This window comes from Echinops telfairi, unplaced genomic scaffold (assembly GCF_000313985.2).
Source record: "Echinops telfairi isolate 266 unplaced genomic scaffold, ASM31398v2 ScPeMD7_7475;HRSCAF=8513, whole genome shotgun sequence".
Lineage (NCBI taxonomy): Eukaryota > Metazoa > Chordata > Mammalia > Afrosoricida > Tenrecidae > Echinops > Echinops telfairi.
The window spans coordinates 3,605,583-3,627,263 of record NW_022111379.1 but is presented as its reverse complement, the minus strand read 5'-3'; the positions used below and the strand labels follow the sequence as shown (position 1 = coordinate 3,627,263).

At 54.4% G+C, this 21,681-nt stretch overlaps 1 protein-coding gene across 1 annotated transcript in view; it reads left to right on the top strand.

The window, feature by feature from the left end:
• The window catches only part of ITGA11 (integrin subunit alpha 11), a 121,054-nt gene that overhangs the window by 39,655 nt on the left and 59,718 nt on the right, over positions 1-21,681 (top strand). Inside the window, exon 3 of the mRNA XM_004711943.2 lies at positions 18,998-19,098. Coding sequence (XP_004712000.1) covers positions 18,998-19,098 — 101 coding nt within the window. The remainder of the gene's footprint in view (positions 1-18,997; positions 19,099-21,681) is intronic.

Genomic DNA, 21,681 nt, shown 5'->3' with positions numbered 1-21,681 from the left:
GGCTGGACTAGACCTTCTGGACAATGTTGAGACCTTCACCTCCTCCACAAACCACTCTGCAGAGGAGTCGTCTTCTGATGGAGACCCCAGGCAGAGAGGCTGTCTGTCTATCCTGAGAACAGAGCCTGCATGCTCTTCAGCAGACCCCGGCTCTCCAAGACAGTCGGGGCTGGGGTGGGGAGGGACAGGGCAGGCTAGGAGCAGGCCCAAGAGCCCCAGGTGTGTGCAGTGCACCTTCAGGACATCCTCGTGCCTGCAGCTTTTCCCTCCTGCCTGGGAATGGCCTTGGGAATGATTTCTCCCTGACTCTCTGATTCCACAGGTGAGGCAGCTGAGACCTAGAAGTAGAAAAGGTCTTGGGCACAGCCAGGCAGCAAATAGAGACAGAGACGGGACCCACATCCAGAAGCCCAGCTCCCAGTCCCACGCCCTTTCCTTGCTCTGCGCTGGTCCCACGTGGCTGAGCAAGCACTCGGGTGAAGTGCCCGAGAGCTAGAGCCCACCCTAAGTCATTCTGGGGTCTTCTCTCTAGATATTAGGTCTCTTCCTAGACTAAATGCAACTAGGAGTCAGGCATGACTTCCTGGGGGTCTTCCATGTCTAAGCCCAAAGGGCAGTATTGGTGGAGTTGCAGGCTGACCGTCAGGCCGTCCGGGGGCTGTTCCTGGCTTGATCCACAGCGTGTGGCTGCTGAGCCCAGGCGGTGTGTGAGAGCCGGCATGGGCTTCTGCCTCGGCGGCTGACATGAAGCAGCTCCTGGCCTGTTTCAGACTCACACCTCCTGCCTTCCTCTCCCAACCAGCGCTCTCCTCGGGACCCCAGTTTCCTCATCTGCGAAATGGTGATGCCACCCCAAATACAGGCTCTTGTAAGGAATGCATATACAGGAGATGGTATGGAAAGTGTCGACTCTGAGGCACATGCCAGATGGGCTAATGCCCTACCCTGGCCTGCTCCAGAGAAAGAAGACAGGAGAGGCTTCGAGGAATAGCACCCCTTGGCTTGCCAGGCCCCAGTGACACCTCTTATCCCAGTCTGCCCACCCTCTGCAGTGACAAGGAGACTCCAGCCAGTGTCAGATCTGGGGCAGCCTCAGCCTTTGTTGCTGGAGAAATCTCCCTGAGGAACATCCTACACTCTTTTCCTGGCTTGTGCCCCAAAGGAGCAGACTCCCAATGCCACCGCCCATAAATGCCCTCTGCTATTTTCTCTGGGAACAAATAAATTCAGGCATCATGACTCATTCTGGTTAAAGTATAAATCCCCACAGAAGCGGAGCCCAGGATAGGATAAAACCACCCCATGCAGAGAGAGAAAGAGAGAGACTGTATGCATGGGGAAATGTTGGCCTAGGCCCCAGGCCAAGCCACCCAGCAGTCCCTGGCCGGGGGTTCATGAGCCACCGTGAGCAGTTGTACTCACTGGCAGAAGCTGGGACATCTTCAGATCCTCAAAGCACAGGACAGCATTGGAAGGAGCCAAGGAGACCCCGAGTGTCAGTCCCAGACCCAGAGAATTCTGGGACAGTGCATGCGGTTAAGATGTAGCCTAAGGCTGTCAGCCTATTTTTCTCTCTTCATACCCTCCCTCCTCACCTCTCTCTTCAAATCAACCCAGGAATAGCCCATGCCATCCGGCCACCCGTGCACACAGATACACCCATGGACAGAGATGGGTCTAAGGGAAAACTAGCTTCCATAATCCTGAGCCTGACACCTGCACATCCCAGCAGTGAGATGCGCAATCCTGGGCCAGGAGACATCAAAGGGAACCTCTCCTGGTTCATAACAGCCAAGAGAGAAAATAAACATAAGTTGGGCAGCTCAGAGAAGCCAGAAGGATTTTCCAACTCAGCCTCTACTTTCTCCATCTCCTCCCTCCCTAACAGCCCGTGGTAGAGTTCTTCCACCTCATCCCTTGCTGTAGATCCAGCGCTCTTTCATGCTTCGGCTCCAAAGGGAGCTCCTTCCATGAGGTGGGGCATAAACGAGCGCTGGCGTTCCCTCCATGCTAAGAGTGGCTTTCTATGATCGCTGAGGTTTGAGTTGTTGTTATTTGTTGTCATGGGGTCCATTCCAATGCACAGTGCCTCCGTGTCCCCTGGAGCCTTTGGGTGGGTTTGAACCGCCCACCTTTCAGTTAGTAGCCAAGCATGCTGCTGTTGTTATTTGTTGTCATAGAGTCCATTCCAATGCACAGTGCCTTCGCGTCCCATGCATCCTTTGGGTGGGTTTGAACCGCCAACCTTTCAGTTAGCAGCTGAGCATGCTAATGGTTCGCTTAGCCATTGAGGTAACAGGGCTCCTTATAAACCAAAGGAAACATGCCACCCAGGAGGAAGAGCAGGGATTCGAGGGGCCCTTTTCTTGCCAGCAAGCTGCCAGACTCACACCTACAAGAACTTGAAGCCATCTGCCCCACAGAGGAACAGCTCCCCAAGCTTGGGCTGTGCTCATGTTTCCTTTTCAGAGATCAGAGTTGCTGCGACTGGGGGGAAAGGCTGAGCGGGACTTGGGAACCAGCAAAGGGGCTCAGACACTCTGGAAAGAAAAGGGAGGTGTTTACTGACTGCTTGGCCTCTCTTAGGTTCTTTGGCATCGTGGTTACAGCTTGGACTGCTAACCACAAGGGCCGTAGTTCAAAACCACCAGTCTCTCTGAGGGAGAAAGGCGGGCTTTCTACTCCCATGAAGAGTTACATCTCATGAGAGGGCAAACTCCTGCCACTTTGCTGGGGAGTGCTGAGCTATGAGCACCCCAAGTGGTAGTCCATGTGTGAATGGGACCCAGAGAGCTCAGACTAGTTCCAGTTCCAGCTGCACCCCAAGAAGCAGGGCGAAGATCCAGCTTGTCTTTGCAAAACAGAGTGGCCTCCTCCATTGTCCCACTCATCTATGCATTCAGCAACCAGTGAGTGCGCGTTGACTGTCTGTGTCCGAGGCACTGTGGCCAGTACTGAGAAGGAGCTTTCAAAGGACTGGCATCGTGGTACTATCTGTTGTGATGGTGAGGTGCCATTGTGTGTGTTCTGACTCTAGCGCCCGGTTTACTGCAGAACGAAGCACTGCCTTGTCCCGCACCACCCTGACAATCGCTGGTATTGTTGAGCCCAGTGTTCTAGGCACTTGGTCCATCCATCTCATCGCGGGTCGTCCTCTTTTCCACCGACTTTCTGCTTTACCGGCCGGTCCCTCCTGATGGCCTATAGAAAGTGAGTGAGGTGACTCCTCATTTTCCTCACTTCGAAGGAGCAATCTGGCTGGTCGCCTGGCAAGATAAATGCGTTCCTTCTTTGGCAGTCCGTGGTATAGTCAGTATTCCCCACCAGCACCACAATTGAATCAATTCTTCTTCCGCCTTGCCTAGGCACCGTCCAACGTTCACACGCATCTGAGGCCATAGAAAAACCTCAGTTGTAGTCACTTCTTCATCTCCAAAGTGGCATCTTTGCTTATAAACACTTGTTTAAGAGTTCTCACGCGGCATATTTTCCAAGTGTAATACATCATTGTATTTCTTGACATGAGTATCGATCGTGGATCCAAATAAGATTCAATTCTTAACTACTTCAACAGTTTTTCTCTGTTTCTCATGATGATGCTTATCCAGATACAAATTACCTGGAGGAGAAGCTAGACATGGGCTAGAGAATTACAAGCAAAGGACTATGGGAATTGGGAAAGGGCTTCCGGCTGAGAGCGTGATGAGGGCTTCCTGGAGGAAGAGGCACTCTGGACAGTTGAATGAGGACAGTGATATTGGGATGAGAAGACTGCAGGCATGAGCAAGAGGCAGGAAGCAGAGAGTGCCAAGCGAGTCGGGAGAAAGTGGCCCCTTGTGCCTGGCATGCGGGCGTGCTGGGGAGAGGGATTTGTGATGATCAAACCCTTAAGCTGCATAGCGCCAACCTGCGTGCTGCTGCCCTCCCCAGTCAGTAGGTCAGACTCGCATTTCCCTTCAACCGGGGTGAGCACTTCCTTTGCGGCCACCTTCCCTCATCCCTCCCTCTTCTGTTTGCAGCACTTCAGCAACTCAGGGAAAACATGCTGTTAGGATCTATCTGGGGTGGAACCAAACGTTGCCAGGAAAAAAAATAGAGAGAGCCAAGGTTCTGAGTCAACTGCTGTAATGATGCTTGTCAACAGACTCTGGGCCGGAGACAAGAGATGACCCCTCCCTAGCCTTTGGGGTAAAGTGTCTGGGCTTCGTGTATGGGGGCCTTTGCATCGATTAGTATTCCTAAAAATTTGAAAAGCATCTAACCCTGTATCAGCTGGAAAATCACTGAGCTCATCCCTGAAACGGCTGTGCTGTGTTTTAGCCAATCAGGGAATGGCTGCACTACCTTTTAACCAATCGGGGAATGGCTGTGCTACTTTTTAACCAATCAGAATGGCTGCACTACCTTTTAACCAATTGGGGAATGGCTGCACTAACTTTTAACCAATCGGGGAATGGCTGCACTACCTTTTAACCAATCGGAATGGCTGCGCTACTTTTTAGCCAATAGGGGAATGACTGTGCTACTTTTTAGCCAATAGGGGAATGGCTGAGAGAAAGGCGTGGCGCTGGGTAACCACGTGCGATAAAGAAAAGGTGGTTGCTGTCAAGCCGGCCCAACTCAGGATGCACAAAGAGACAAAATGCTCCCGGGCCCTGCCCCGTCCCCCTGGCCGATTGATGGGGGGGCTGTGGTGAGCCATGGGGTTTCGCTGGCTGACTGTGGCAGAGGTCGACCACCAAACCTTTCTAGTTCATTGGAATCGTCAGGACGCCCCGCTGCAACCTGTTTGGACATGAGAGCAGCAGGCAGGCAAGCCTCCACTGAGAGACCAAGGGCTCCGTTGAGATGCAGTGTCCAGGGAGAGGTGGAACGCAGGGCTGGGAACCACGAGGTCAGCAGTTTGAAACCCCCAGCTACTCCTCGAACGGAAAACGAGGCTTTTCACCCCTGAAAAGAGTTTCAGCCTCGAAATTCACGGGGGTTGGGGGAGCGCCCCCCGTGAATTTCTATAGGATCACAGTTGCCATGACTCAGCAGTAGTGAGTTTGGGGATTTTTTGGTTATAGAATCTATACCAGGGCAGCTGCCAACAAGTGAGTGGTTTGAGGCCAGAGCAATTGGAGGCCCTGACCCACCAATCACCATCTTTTCTTTTCATCTGCAGTTCCCACCCAATCACTAAAGGGTCTCGCACACAGGGCGGGCCTGTCCCCACAACCTCTAGGGCAGTGGTTCTCAACCTGTGGGTCGCGACCCCTTTGGGGATCCAATGACCCTTTCACAGGGGTCGCTCGATTCATAACGGTAGCAAAATTACAGCTATGAAGTAGCAACGGAAATAATGTTATGGTTGGGGGGTCACCAGCACATGAGGAACTGTATGAAAGGGTCGCAGCATGAGGAAGGTTGAGATACAGGGCCTGTCACTTCATCGAGAGGGACACAGCAAAAAAGGGTCAGAGCGTGGCCCAAGGCAGGCGCCCAGTCACCAGCATTAAGGCTGGCGTTGTGGATACTGACTGGATGCAACGACTGGCCTAAAGGCTGTAGTCTTTCTGAGGCATCTCCAGTTCAAACCCACCCACCGGTACCTGGCAGAAAGGCCTGGCAATGGGCCTCTGAAAGGTCACAGCCTGCTCCTAAGGAGCAGTTCTCCTCGGCACAGGCGGGGTCACCAGGAGTTGGAATCAGCCCAGCAGCGGCTCAGCAGCAGGACAGACTGTCACAGAAATTACGTGGGGAAGCTTGTGGATTTTAGTGGTGTGCTTTTCTTTTTGACATTCTTTGCATAAACACCTAAAGCATGGCGACATCCCACGGGGCTGAGGACACTTAGCCGCAGTGAGCCGGATCGGAAAGTGGAGGGAGAGGGCTTAGGTGGTTTTTTGTGTGGTTTTTTTTGCTCAGTTCCATAGTAGGAATGCTGTAAGGAACATGCATTTCCCTTTATAACTGCCCCCCAAGTTGTAATGATACATTGTGCATAAGGTAGCACATTTTGGGATCTGTGAAAGTAAGTATTTCTTATGTATTTTATTATGGCAACAACAAAGGAAAAGAGAAAAATAACCCACCTGATCTGTTCCCGGGCGACTGGGGGGGTGCCGAGTGTTAATGTAGTGAAAGTGTCTAGACACACGTGCTTTGTCACTTGTCTGAGGGTCTCGTGTCTGCAGCTTCAGTACAATTCACTTGCATGTATAACACCCCCAGGTGATTCTGATGATCAACCAGGTTTGAGAACCAGGCCCCTCAAAACGCCGTGGGGCTGGGGGGTAGCCCATGTAGGTAGGTAGGGAAGTAGCCCAAATATGTTCAGTCCCAGTTGGAGATGTGAACACTGAGGCAGCCCAGAGCAGTTAACATGCTGGCCTCAGACCACTGTGCAGCATCTCTTGCTTCCTCTGCTGGAGCCTGTCCCCTTGAAGCTGGCCTGCCAGGTAGTGGAAGACAAAGGGGGCCCTGCAGTCAGGGTCCCAGAGCGCACCACTGTGGACCACCAGCCCACTAAGCCAAGGCATTAGCAAATCGATTCAAGAATTATATTCTTAGGATCTGCTCTGTGCCAGGCACTGTATCTACAGCTACAATCCTGATGGGCTGGTATTCTACTGAGAGCTCTGGGCAGTGAAAAGAGACGTGAGCAAGACAGCCCCAGATACAAAGGATTCGGAGGAAGGCGAATGTGATTGAGAGTGACAGGTGGCCAGGGACGGCCTCTCTGAGGCAGGGGCACTGGAGCTGAGCCCTGAATGAATGAGATGGGGCTGGCTTTGCATAGGAATCACAGTGGCCCGAGTCGGCATGGAGGCAGAGAGTGGCAGCAGTGAGGTGAGGGTGAAGAGAGGGCACGTCCCTGGAATGGGTGTGAGGCTTTCGGAGCCCAGCAGCATGCCTTGGCTGCCCCCGTATAAGCATCTCTCCCACTGTGTTGCTGAGTTGCTCAGAGTTCAGCATGCACGGAGGGCTTGTTCCAACACAGATGCTGGGCCATCTCTCCAAGGCTGGTTTCCGGCTCTGTCTGGTCCAGGGTCCTACTACCTGCTGCTTCCGTTGCTATTAGGTGCTATTGAGTTGGTCTGACTAACAGGGACCCCATGTCCGACAGAAGAGGCTGGCCGAGCGCCACCCGCACACGTGGCACTGTGGTTGAGCCCCTGGCTCAGTCACTGTGTCCATCCATCTTGTCCAGGCCCTTCCTCTTTTTACCACCCCGCGGCCTTAGCAAACGTGGTGCCCTTCTCCAGGGACTGGTCTCTCCCGACAGCACGTCCAAGTCCATGAGACAAAGGCTCGTCATGCTCACTTCTCAGGAGCACTCTGGCTGTGCGTCTTCCAAGACAGATCTCTCGGTGCCTTTGGCAGTCCCTGCTACTTTTCCAGTTTGCCAGTTGACACTTGTTCAGTGTCCGACTTGCACATGCATGTGGGGTGATTGGAAACCCCATGGCCTGGGTCAGGCACACCTTACTCCTCGAGGGACAGCCTTGCTCTTCAACACTTTAAAATGATCTTATGCAGGAGATTCACCCCGTGCGAGGCTTCGTGTGACCTCTTGACTGTTGCTTCCAGGATCGTTGACTGTGGATCCAAGCAAGATGAAATACTTGACAACGCCGATCTTTTTCCCCTTGATCATGATCTTGCGTATTGGTTCAGTTGGGAGCCTGCTGGTCTTCCTTGAAAGTTGTAAGCCTTGACCTTCACCAGCAAGTGCTGCAAGGCCTCCTCAGCAAGCAAGGTTGTGTCATCTGCATATATCTGCATATCCAAGGTCGTTAATAAGCCTTCCTCCATTCCTGATGCTTCGTTCTTCTTCATATAATCCAGCTTCTCTGATTATTTGCTCAGCACACAGATTGAATAAACACGGTGAGCGGATACAACCACAACGCACAACTTCCTTGATATTGAACCGTGCAATATTCCCCTGTTCTGTTCAAACAACTGCCTCTTCATATATATATATATATATATAGATATAGATATACTGTATACAGATTCCAAATAAGAAAAGTCAGTGTGCCGTCTGGAACGCTTCAGTCAGCTCTTTAAAATGGGCTCCTGCTCTTGTCTGGGGTGGGACCCGACCAAGATGGTGCGTTGCGCACCAGCTCTCAAGAGAAGCAGATAAGACTGCTCTGGATCCTACTCGGAGAACCACTGCTCACCGGGATGGCCTTTGGACCGGCCTGCCTCCTCCACTGGACTGGAAGCTTCCTGTCCTCCACCGGCCCCCAGGGCTTGTTGGCATATAGGAAGATTTCAATGGATTTTTTTTTTCAGCGACAAATGAATGAAGTCATGAACCATCGGGAGCCATGAGCACACACGAAGCACTGCGTGTAAATCTAATGTAAAACACCCACATAATGACACCAATGTGCATTGCAGCACTATCTATTCACAGCAGCCCAAAGGTTTGGAAACAGCCCAAATGAATGGAGAGACAAAATATGGACCATGCATACACTGTAATATTATTCAGCCACAAAGAGAAATGAAACCCCGATGCATGCTGCCGTGGCTGAAGGAAAAGAGTCAGACCCCAAAGGACAAATACTGGACAAGGAGTTCACGGCCATGAACTGTCATTGCTTGCTGGCCACTTCCAGTCCCATTGAGAACAATAGGCAAGTGTATTGAGCCCAGAGGTTACCAGTGGTGCCAGGAATGAGGGGAAAGGGGAGGTATTATTTAGAGGATACTGGAATTCTATTCGGGAGCCCTAGTAGGGCAGTGGATTATGTGTTGGGTTGCTGACCACAAGGTCGATGGTTCCAACCCACCACCCACTCCTAAGGCGAAAGATGAGGCTGTCTGCCCCCTTAGAGATTGATACTCTCAGAAACCCTAAGGGGCTGTTCTGCTCTGTCTCATGAGACCGCTATGAGTTGGAACCAACTCAGTGGCAGTGGGCTTGGTTTGTGGTTTGGGGGTTCTGTGGGGGCGGGGTGAGGAAAGCATTTGGAAATGGTTAGTGGTGACGATTGCACAATGTGCTGAGTGTAATGTCATGAATTACACACACAAAACTGGTCGGATGACAAATGCTTTGGGCTATACGTTTCACCACAGTGACTTTTTTTCAAGGCAATTCCAACAGGATGCCCATCTCGGATGGGGGCTTATGGCGGGATGTGTTGGCACACTGCCGGGCCTCATTTTCCTGCTCTTTAGGAGCCCGGGTCTATCCAGGTGGCTGGACCCAGGTACACACAAGCCTCAGGAGCCCAGGAAGGCCCAACAGTGTCCCTGCCTCCCCTGGAGCAGGTTGTGGGCCAGGGGCCCCCTCCCTACACCCCGCCTGCTTGCTCAGCACCTCCAGCCCCATCTTGAACCTATTAGCCGCCAGCCTCCTGCCGACTGCCGGAGATTACATTTTCCATGTGGCGAGAGGGGGGGAGAGAGTGCCCCGCTCCAGGAATATAATAGTCTCTCCTTTGTTCCCCTGAGTCCACAGCTCCGCAAGTGAAGCCCCCTCCCCGATGCCCGCTCTCCGGTTTCAGGGGGAAAAATGAAGGAAGCCAGGAGAGAGGGAGAACAAAGTGTCCGTGTGGGTTTGAGGGGAGCAGGTGTTTAGGGGGACGAGGAGACAGGAGAGAGGTACCAGTGCCTGTTGGACACAGGCCAACTGGGCCTGCCTCCTAAGGATGTCCTGAGCCACAGGGCCCCACTGGCCTCAGGAAAGTGAGTGTGGGCTGGTCCCCTTTCGGCCACGCCTCATACCAGTCCTGCCCAGACCCCAGCTGGCCTCTCTGAGCTCCCCAAGTCCTCACAGAGGGGCAAAGAGCACTGGACTTGGAGTCCCAGCTCCCAAACTGGCCAGCATCTGTCTCTGCGCAGACCTGGTCGGGCCTGCAATCTGAGCCGCCTCTGGGCCCCCAGTGGATCCAAAAGGCTGCCCTGGGAATGCAAATCCCCTGCCATCGCACACGTGGGGCGTCCGGCTCTAAGGAAAAGGATGGGGAGGTGCGGTACTGGCAGTCCGTCCCTGACTCACGTGGCAAGATAGAATAATTGCTCCGTAGGGGTCTCTTGGAGGTCACCTGAATGGAAGCAGACCACCAGGCCTTGCTCCTGAGGGACTGCTGGCCTCTGGGTTAGCGGCCGACCACTTAGCCCATGGGCCGCCAACCCAAACCAGAGTCCATTGCCACCCAGGCCCTCCCTCCCAGCCCGCCCGGAGCACCCTGCAGGACAGAGCAGAACCCCTCCCCCCCCAGGGTGTCCAAGGCGGAAACCTTTTCAGAAGCAGGGGCTGCTGCTGTAGGTAGGCAGCCAAGCGCTTAACCACCGGGACGGCAAACCAAAGACCGGACTTGCTGCCACCCAGTCACCGCCGACTCACACTCCTGAGAGAAAAGGACCCGCCGCCGTCACCATCAGTTTGTGGGGTTTGCCGAGTAGGGCCCTCCGGCCGCCCACTCTGCCTGCCACCCTGCCGCCAGGCTCTCTGCCCCTGCATGACAATGAATTTTGGGGAGCACTGCCCTGCAAGCCCCCTGAGCCCTTGGACACGGGGCTTCCCCACTCAGGGTCGTGGGGCCTCCTTGCCATGGCATCACGGGCTGACCTGAGGGGGTCTGTGGGTTTATCACCAGGTAATCAGGAACCTCTGGAGGGCAGGGGTCTCTGGCTGAGCAGCCGCTGTCAGGGGGACCTTCACAGGACAAAAGGCGCTCTGTTCCCACAGGGCCGGGCCCAGGGCCGGTCGTCAGCGTTCAGTTAAGCCAGAGCAACATCATGTAGATGGTCGGCAATTCCACCCCCGGGCTCGCTCACTGAGGAGACGCCCCAGATGGAGCCTGGGCGTGGGGTGGGGACTCCGTCTGCTCTCCCCTCAGCCTTGGTTTCCATACGCCTCTCAGGACGTGGGCCTGGGTGTATGTGTGTGTGCTAAAATGTTTATGACCTGTAGCGTGCCCTTTGAAGTCTTGAATTCACTGACTTCCATGATAATCACCGTTGTGTGCCACCATCCCCACTCTCTCTGAGTTTCCAAAATACAATGTATGACCCCCCCCAGGAGAAGCAGCTCAGGGACCCATCCTCAATGACGCCTTATCCCTGCTCCCATCAGGCCCAAAGAGCCACCGATCTCCATTTGCCTCTTGTGGACCTGTCGGGTCAGTCAGTGGGATCGGTCAGCCCCGGCCCTTTGTCGCCGGGTTCCATTCCCTTCACTGGATGCTGTCAGAGGTCACCCGTGCCCTGGCACGCACTCAGACTTCATTCCTGCCGGGCGGGGTGAGATGTCTCTGTGCGTCTGCACCACCGGTCGTTCGGTCTTTCAACTGGTGGTGGGCACAGGCTGGGGTTTCCAGCCCCGGGCTGTTGTGAGCAATGCTACAGTGAACACAGGGGCACACATATCGAGGGGCCTTGGTGGCAGAGTATGATCAGCTCAGCTGCTAACCGCAAGGTCGGCACTTTGAAACCACCAGCCACTCCTTGGGAGAACGATGGGACTTCCTGCCCCCGGAAAGAGTTCTAGTCTCGGAACCTCCCAGGGGCTGTGCTACCCTGTGCTTTGGGGTTGCCACGGGGTTGCTCGTGGCAGTGAGTTGTGTTTGGTGAGAGTATCTATTTATGGGACTTTGTAGGATCATTTTAAGTGTGTGATTTTGCCTTGCACATTCTAAGAGTTAGTATGTTTTCCGTTGTAAATATCTAAAAGCTCAACTCCAACAGGCTCATACCATGAACGATAGTACTGCACAGACATCTGAAAAGACCAGAGACCGCGCTGGCTTCAGGTGTAGTTTGATCCAGGAATTCACAGCGTCATCATCACTCCTGGGTGATTCTCTCGCAGTGTATCAGCTCAGACTTCTCATTGTCACGAGGTGGCTTCTGCTGGGACTAACCCTTGTACCCATGCACTGTGCCAGCTAGAGAGAATGAGACCACCCTGGTCCCTCCCACCCATCGCTCCTATCGCACTGGCTGATGTCGCTTGCCCAGCTTGACTCAACCACTTCGGCCAGGGGATAAAGCTGGCCTCATCTGAGACAAAGGTGCCCTGGTGGCCTTTGAGTTTGGCAATGGAAGTTGCTAACCATAAGGTCGGCAGTTCAAATCCAGCTTCCCCTTCGAGGGAGGAAAATGAGGCTGTTTGCTGCCATAGAAATGTAGTCTCCAAAACCCCATAAAGGGTCACTGTGAGTTAGAACGGACCCGATGGCAACGGGCTCGGTTTGGTTCTTAGCCTGAGGCGTGTGCTTCGTCCCTGACACTGACACGGAGCAGAATCCCCTGGGTCCCCAACAGATGTGGGGGCTGTTGGGAAGTGGAATGGAAACGGGGGCTGGGGGTGGGGCACTAGGGGGCAAGTCAGCATTGGCACTAGAACAGAAGCTGGGTCACCCCATGGAGCCTCCAGGCAGGTACCCAGCCACCCTGTCCAGGCTTGAAGCCGAGCCAAGAAATGTCTCCCGGGAAGCTGCTGCCCTTGGCTGGCAGCAGGAAGGTCAGCTCAGCCCTTGAGTACCCCTTTGCTCTGTGCCGCCCAGACTGGCGAAGCAGGCAGACAAGAGCATCTCCGCTCTCAGGGGCCTTCGGGCATGACGCCTTGGCCTCAACAAGAGACCCAATACTCGTTTGCCTGAGGAAGTCAGCCGTCCCGGGTCGGGTTTCCTGGAGCAGGTGGGATGGAGTGCCCATCTCCAGGGGGCGTGGACACGCCGCCGAGGATGGGCAAGGCAAAGCGTGGGGCTCAGAAACCCTGCCTCGCGCTCGGGTCAGTGTGGATTTTCTCTGGAAGGAACACGAAGCCCTCAGGATGACCAGCCCTTACTGTACGGCGTGGCAGCCGTGCACGCGTGTGATTGACGCCTAAAGTAACACCTTTTCCTGACACAGCACCTTTGACTCATGGCGACCTTATTATTATTTTTTTTAAACATTTTATTAGGGGCTCATACAACTGTTATCGCAACCCATACACACATCAATTGTGTAAAGCGCATTTGTACATCATTCTCAAAACATTTTCTCTCCACTTAAACCCCCGACATTAGGTCCTCATTTTTTCCCCTCCCTCCCCGCTCCCCCCTCCCACATGAGCCCTTGATAGTTTATAAATGGGTATTTTGTCATATCTTGCCCTGTCCGACGTCTCCCTTCACCCACTTTTCGGTTGTCTGTCCCCCAGGGAGGAGGTCACACACAGTTCCTTGTCATCGGTTCCCTCTTTCCTACCCATTCTCCCTTTACCCTCCCTGTTTCGCCACTCACACCACTGGTGGCGACCTTATTTTTAAGAGAACCCGGTGAGTGCCGCCGCCTCCTCCCATCGCCACAATCCCGGGTATCTCTGAGCTCCTCATTGCCACGCCTTGTCTTGCTCCTTGAGGTTTTTCCTCCTGTTTAGAGAGGACAAACGCAAGGAAGCCGGCTGAGCCGGTGACTCATCAAAGCCCCTAGTGCAGAAAGCAGAACTCTGCTCCATGGGGTTTTCAGGGCAGATGGAAGAAGCCGCTCACAGCCCATTCTTTGTGGGACCTCGGGTGGGTTCAAATCACCAACCTTTCCGTTAATCATTGAGTGTTGAACCCTGATTTCTAGATAAGCTGGGAGACCACTGATCTGGGGGGAATAAACACAGGACCAGAGGAGTCCCCAGGGGGTCTTGTAAGATCCAAATCAGGGGAGAAGGGCCACATGCACCTTCCTCAGGGAGTCTTTCTCCTCAGCAAGCCCTCTGCTTTGTCAAGACTGCTTAGCAGGCAGCCACCAGGAAAAGGGACTCACGGGACTGTGGCTTTAAGACCCGCCATCAGCTCTCCCTTCCACCTTAGGCCTGCCCCTGAGCCTCCTTGGGAAGGATGAGGGTGCCCATAGCCGGTGACTCATGGCACCCAGCCCACGGAAAGGGCCTGCTGTTTGCCACGACCTTTGGGGTTTGCCATGCTGTCTGGTGCCTACGCCAGAAGGTATAGGGAACCCAGTCCCAGAGAGGCACAGTGGCCCTGAGGCTGTAAGAGGCTGAGGCCACAGAGGGGGTGAGGGTGGCAGGGACTGCCAGACTCCAGGAGCGATTTGGCTGATCTGGGGGGTGACGCAAACATTTTCCCTGCTTTCCGCCACTTACCCCCTCACCGTGAGGCTGAATCATGGCCTCAAAACCTCAAGCTCGACAGACGGGCACACGTAATCCCCAGACTGACAAGAGGAGCAGAGGGCTGACCCAGGACTCCCCTTCACGGAAAGGAGTATTCAGGGCAACAGGGAGAAGTCTGGCCCTAGGCAGGACCGGTCCCAGCCCTGCTATGACCTAACTGTGGGGCTTGGGCTCCGCTCCCCTCTTGGGGCCTGGGTTTCTGCCTTTGTAAAGTGGGCACCGTCAGCCCTGTGCTGCTACCTCAGGACGCACCAAGTTCTTTGAAAGAACAAAGCCAGGCTCTACGGCCCCTGTGAGGGGTCCTCCCATGCGGTCACTGCCACTTAGGACCACTGATTTCTAAGAAGCCGCCAGTCTGGGTGCTCAGTGTCCCTAGGTCCAGCCCTTTGTATTTCTTAGTGCTTTGGAACGTCTGTGAATTCCCGCAATGGCCCTGGAAAGTAGGCCTGGTGGGAATTGTTAACCCGTTTCATAGGCAAGAGAGTGAAGGCCCAGCCAATTAAATGGCATCGTAAAGCCACACAGCAAGCAGGCAACAGAACCAGAATGATGGCCCAGCCACTGGGTCCTTAGCCCAAGGGTCTCGCCCTGTTGCTAAGGTTCCTTCCAAGTGGGCCACAGGGGCCTCAGAGCCCCACCATGTAAAATGGGAAGCAGAGTGGAGTTTCTGTCTTGTTAGGCTTCTGGGAAAGCCTGTGAGAAGACTCACCAGACAGCTAGTCCACGAAACAGCCATTATTTCTCGAGTCTCCAACAGTGAGTTGTGCCTGGTTTTCTCAGAGAACCCCTGCAAGATGTCCCTCGAAGTCACTCTCCCCAGAAAGCACCACCAGTGGTAGTGGCGCCCTAGAGCCCACCTCCCAGGGAGCTGGGTCACATCTCGGGCTGCTCCTGTCCTGACAACCCAGGCTGCCGGAAACACAGGCCTGGACTGACCCCTCTTTCTCTCGTAGCTAGCCACAAAGAACAGAGGACCCTTGACCACACGATCACTTGGAGAATTAAGTAGCCAAGACACAAAGTCGTCTAGACACGCAGATTTTATGGATCCAATTAATTCCTGTCGGTCAAAAATAGGCACATTTAATAAAGGACTATATTTAGAATCTGTCATTATCTGGCTCCCCAGGGGAGAAACTTCAGCTCTCATTTCCTAGACTCTTAATTTCCAACCAAACTCGATTAACTCCCCCTTCAGACCTGGCTCTCTCTCCTGACAACACTGAGGGGGGCCCGGAGGGGCTGAGGGACTAAGGGGGTTGCTTCACCACAAGAAGCCATTGGAGTCTCAGGCAGCCTTGGCCCCTGTCTCCTCTCAACTATTCAAGTCCGAAAATGAAGGGCTGCTGCTTCTTTGGGCCATGTTGCCAAGGTACTGGAAGGTCAGGGTTCAAGGGTTCCAGAAAATTCTCCTGGCTCCTAAACTTCTCACTGATCTGTTTGCCCTAGATTGCACCACCTCTATTCCTTGCCCTCAGAGTCCGGGAAGATTCCAGAGCTGTCTAATGCAGGGACGTGTAAGGGAAGGGTGGATGTGCCTCAGTCCCTGTTAGCCATCACGTCAGTTTCGGCTTTTTTACGAAGATGTCAGTCGGTGTCGTGGCAGCCCTGGTAGTGTAGTGGTTGTGCATCGGGCTGTACCTCGCAGGGTCAGCAGTTGGAAACCACTAGGAGCTCCGAGGGAGAGAGACGGGCTTTCTGCTTCCTTCACAGTCACAGGCTCAGAAACCCACTGAGGCGCAGTTCTACCCTGCGGGGTCGATGTGAGCCGGCATGGACTCAATGGCAGTGTATCTAGTTTTTGTTTGGTTTTTTTAATTTGTGTGAAGGAGCCCTGGTGGCATCGTGGGTTACACATTGGGCAGCAAATCACATGGTCAGCAGTTCAAATCCACCAGCTGCTGTGCTGGAGAAAAGTGAGGCTTTCTACTCCCACAAAGAGTGACCATCTCTGAAACCCATGAGGGCAGTGGTACCCTGTCCTGCGGGGGCCTATGTCTAGGAATCAACAGAATGGGAGTGAGTCTCATTTTAGAGTTAATTTGTGGGGTTGGGTTTGGTTTTTCAACCCTCTGTTCCGATCTGGGTGGAAGTTTCCGCAGAGGCATATTGGTTTCCCAGTCAGCAATTCATATACATTTTGGGGATGACGCTGATTGCAATCCTTACAATATAAAGCACTCTTCCAACTTCCTCCCTGGGTTTGCCCCTCCCATCCATCTTTCTTTCCCTCCTTGCCTCCTAAGCTCTATCCCTGGGCACACGCTGCCCTTTTGATCCGGGAGGGTTGATTGTTCCGAGCAGTGCACACCTCCTAGGTGTTCCTGTTCACCTTACAGGCCTATCTGTTGTTTGGCTGAAAGTTCAGTCACGGGAGAGAATTTAGCTTCAGAATTGAAGGGTGACTACAGTCTATAGTCTTGCCAGTAGGCCTGGGTTTTGGGGATGATGATGATGATGATGATGATGATGATGATGATGATGATGATTTTTGTTCCACATTTTTCTGCTATTCAATCTAGGACGTTCTAATGTGATCCCTTTCAGAGCAGTCAGAGATGGGAGCAGGGTACCATCTAGTTCTGCCAGTCTCAGGAGCCTGGAGGCTGGGGTTCACTGTGGTCTATTATTACTCCATTGGACTAATTGTTTCCTTTGGCTTTAATTGTCTTCACTTCTCTTGCCTTCAAATGGGGGAGACCAACAGTTGTGTCTTAGATGGCTACTCACAAGCTTTTAAGACCCCCACCGCTTCTCACCAAAGTAGACTGTAGAACATTGTCTGTGTGCATGCTATAAGCTATGAAGGCCTGAACAGAGGCGGTAGCTGCTAGCTAAGAACTGAACTGGCGTTCAAAACCTAGCAGGCTCTAGACATGCTAGAGGCACCCAACACAGACCAAGCGGGCAGGCAGATACTGAAGGGAAACATTGCCAGCTTCAAAGGAAGAGAGCAGCTGCAAGTCACCACTGGGGTTCCTGTTGGCCCTTGTGCCACTCTAGAATACCTAGCCAGTGCTGCCCTACAGGTGAGTGAGAGACGAGGCCTGGTGTGGGGCTGTGGGCCAGAGCCGGTCAAAGATGGGGTGGTTTTCCTGCCCTCCAACGGAGGTGAGTCTGCAGCCTGTGCCCCCAGAGACACAGGCGTTTCATCTAGTACCCTGCTGGGGCTTACCAGGCCAGGAAGAGGGTGCTGCCCAGTTTCTCCTAAATGCTGTGTGCATACAGATACAAACAATGTGTGTTCGTCTCCTTGGGCTGCGGTAACGCGCTACTGCACCCTGAATGGCTCCCACCTGTAGAAATTTAGTCTCGTGCAGTTCTTCAGCCCCAACTCTCCTGAAGCGGCAGGAGACGGACTCTGTCACCCACTTGCCTTTTCCATCTTCTGACAACCCCACGTGTCTTTTGGCTTGTGGCCACATGCCTCCAACCTGTCCCTCTGTCTGCACATGGCCATGGCCTCCTCTATCGGTCTGTCTGTCTCTTCTCTGTGTGCTTCCTACACACTGGATTTAGGACCCGCCTACACCTCCAGGCTGAACTCCTCACCTCACGGTCCATCACTTCATTACAGCTGTGGAGACTTCTTCTCCCAAATGAGGCCATGTTCACGTGGACATGGCTTTTGAGGGGCTCCCAGATCAACCCACACTACCCAAGACATGAGCACAAGGCAGATGTCCTGGGTGGCTACCCTGGCCACTGTTCAATCCCATTGACTGCCTTCCCCACTGTGTTCGTCTGGGTACTTTAGAGAAACAAATCCCCAGAAACTCGTGTATAGGAGAGAGTTTTTTATAAAGGTTAAGTGCACATCAAGAAAACATCCCAACCCAGTGCTGCCCAAGCCCACAAGTCCAACATTAGTTCATATGTCCGACACCAATCCACAGAGTGCTCCTCCATCTCACAAAACACACACTATGATGCCGACTGCAGGGGGAAAGCCGAGTCAGTGAATGTGTAAGCATCTCACCACTGGCAGGGGTCTCCACACGGCTGCTCCAGCACCCAGGCCTGCACCGGGGTAGGTCCATGTGGCTTCTCCTTGGGGATGTCTCGCAGGAAGTCAGCCTTGCCAGCTGAAGCAAAGAACTGACTAAGGCAGCTGCACCCTGGTCCGACCATCAGAAAGCAAAAGAGACCTGAGAACTCGAAAGGCGAGGTCACTGAGCCATGTATCCCTCCGCCCTTCAGTTAGCCCCACATGTGCTTATTGGCCAGGTTGGCCCAATAAACTAACTACCTCACCCACTGAGAGCAAAGACTTAGTCACTTAGGGGACAGCGATGGCCACTGAAGAGCATGGCTGGGGAGTGGCCGTGGGGTAGCTGACCGAGCACCTGGTGCGTACATTGAGGAATGGTGAGGAATTGAGGCGTGAGGCGCCTGGAGAGTGTGACAGATGGCCAAGACGCCACACCTCCAAAAGCATCCTCCTTCTGCCTGAAGGCCAATGACCACCCTCCACCATTTCTTCTCGTGACAAACTCCTATTCATCCTTCAAGACCCGGCTCAAGCACTCCCTCCTCTCTCACGCCTGCCCCAACTAGCCCAGACCGGAGACTTCTCTTTCTCCTTTCGAGGTTTTCTGCTTCCATCCCATGTGTTGAAAGGGCCCTGTAACCTTCACCTCTGTATCTCCAGACCCTGAAATAGGCCACAGACCCCATGCCTCTTCCTGAAAGCCCGACATGCCTCCCTCCCCGGAGACAAGAGACTAGGCTTGGAGGAGAGGTCACCCTTCCAGGCTCCCCGCCAGACCTTCCTCGGCCAGTTTCCCCCTCAAACTGCCATCAGGTTCTTGGCAGGAAGAACTATGCCCCCCACCCCTAGTGGCTTCACTTCTCTCTCTCTCTCCCCAGGCTGGTCGTGGGCGCCCCACTGGACATCAATGGCCACCAGAAGACAGGCGATGTCTACAAGTGCCCGGTGACCCACGGCAACTGCACCAAGCTCAACTTGGGTAATGCAGGCAGGCCTGCTGGCCTCCCCACAACCAGGTTATCCCAGTCCAGGACGGTGCCGGCGTTAGCACACCTCACAGCTGCCCCATGAGGTGACCCAGGGGGTCGGTCAGATTCGAACCCCGGCCCTCAGAGCCCTAGGCCATCACTGTGCCTGGCTAATCCACTGCCCTTGCACTGAGGGTCCTCTCCCTGTCCTCTTTCTGATCTTGCAATGCCGACAACAGGGGCTGGGAGCCCTAGCTCTTTTATAATGTTCACCACGTGGCAAGTGCTGTTCTCATACCCTCCCCACAATCGCGTGAGAAATCTAAACACTTATTGGATGAGGGCCTGAAGGCGTATGGCGGGGAGGTGACCTGCTCAGGGTCACCCAGGGAATAAGGAGCCAGGCTGCAATCCAACCGGGTGGTCTCTGTCCACTTTGTTAATCACTGCACACGCTGCCCTCCGGAAGGAGGGGCCTTCTCACAGAAGAACTTTCCAGAAGGTCCTGGAGCAGGAAGTAAGGGAGATGCTGTGAGCAGCCTCAAGTCCTTTCAAGTCGCAATGCCTGTGTGCATGCACTAAAGTCCTCCCCAGGGCCCAATCAAGGCCCCCCACCCCTTTGTTCTGAAGGTCAGACAGTAGCCGGGCCTCTCTGCTCTCAGAAGTGAGCTCAAGTTCCATTTGGGCTGCAGCGCTGTGACTCCTGGCAGCCCCAGGGGACGGGCCTTTCCCTGTGCCCAGGGATAGCTGGACAGGCGGTCACCCTGGGGAGGTGGGGAAGGAGCCCAGAGCAAGGAGTTGGCAGAGCTTCCAGAGATAAGCAGACGGATGAAAAGGTTGGCATCAAAGAGAAAGTCCAAAGAGCTCAGATCCCCAGGGTGGCCAGCTGTACGCTGCACAGAGCTGGACACTCCCGCTCTCCACATGTGCGTTAGCCCCGAGGATGGGAAGTTCAAAGCCAGCACAGCAGGGTTCAGACAGCAGTGAGGGACGCCTGGAGTGGTGGCTCATGGCTCCAGTGACTTCCGAAGGGGGCTCTCCTCCTAGCTGCACTCTCTCTTTTCTGGGCATCCATGAGGAATTCGCATTCTCTCTCGGAGCCTCCGTTTTCTCAGTGGGGAGGTAGACTCAGGAACCCCTAGGACCTAACTCAGGCCTAAGATGTCCACCAACCTTTAAGAGCACCCTTCAGGAACCAGCAGACCACGGCCGTCTGGCCCCCCTGTACCTGGGTTGCCGTGGGTCAGGGCCAACTCGCCACCAGTTACAACAGCTACGGGCAGTGTGCCAAGCGCTAGGCTGGTCCCTGGCGATGCAGCCAGGAAGAGAGGCTGAGGGCTGCTGGGAGGGGGCCGAAGGTGAGTGGACAAACCAGAAAGCAGGATCGTCTCAGATTGGATAAACCAGGGCACCATGACAGGGGCGCAGGTGAGGGAGAGGCAGAGAGCGGGATCTGCCTTAGCAAGGTGGTCAGGGAAGGAGATGGTGGTGGGAGAGCCTATCAGGAGGAGGGGGGACCAGTGCAGAGGCCCTGAGGTGGGCATGAGCTTGCTCTGTGGAAGCCAGAAAGCAGGGCTGGGAGCAGCATGGGCTGCTGGGGGGCCTGAGTCACGGGGAGAAGCTCCCGGTCCAGGTGGCAATGTGGACACTTGAACCAATGATCTCCTTTCCTCTAATGCTGGGATCTTAGTGGCACCGTGATTAAGTGCTTGTCTGCTAACAGAAAAGTCAGGTGTGGACATTCAAATCAATGATCTCCTTTCCTCTAATGCTGGGATCTTAGTGGCACCGTGGTTAAGTGCTTGTCTGCTAACAGAGAAGTCAGGTGTGGGCAGATCTGGTGCTCTGCTCCCATAAAGACACAAAAGCCAAACCGACGGCCATTGAGTCTGTTCTAACGCAGAGTGACAACAGGACAGAGTGAAAGTGCCCCCAGAGGGTCCCCAGGACTTGATGGGAGCAGACGGCTTGTCTTTGTCCCAAGTGGCAGCTGGTGGGTCCAACCATCAGCCTTTTGGCCAGCAGCCCAGAGCTTCCTCTGCCCGGGAACCCCTTCCGGAGGGGGGGTGGAGGTGGGGGCGAGTGTGTGACAGCCTAGGAAAGGCACTGGGATAGTTGTGCTCTGTCCCACCCTGTCACTAAGCACACAGGGCTGTGGGCCCCAGTGTGACTCCACTTGCCCCACAGGGGGGTGGGGGGGGAGGCCCAGTGGCCGGTGAGAGGCCCTGGAAAGCCCTTGTGCGCCAAGGTGTGTGGAGGGCAGGGTGGACTGAGTCCCGGGCACACGTCCTGCAGGAGCACCCCTCGCCTGCCCCCGGGGATGACGTGCGAGCCACTGGTCTTCTGTCAGTTTATCCGCGGAGCAGAAGATGCAAGGCTGGGGGACCCAAACCCTGGTTTTCCAAGAGCCTTTGCAGGCTGAGCCCCACCGCGCCGGGAGCCTGCTTCCCACGGCTCTCTCCTGGGAACCCAGTGAGTGGCAGTCTCTCACAACTTCACCCCCAACACCTGGATGAAATCGTGGTTCTCGTGAGGAGCAGGGACCTGGAGGAGGGGGTGTGATTCTGGAAGGCAGGGCCCTATGGGGGCTTATG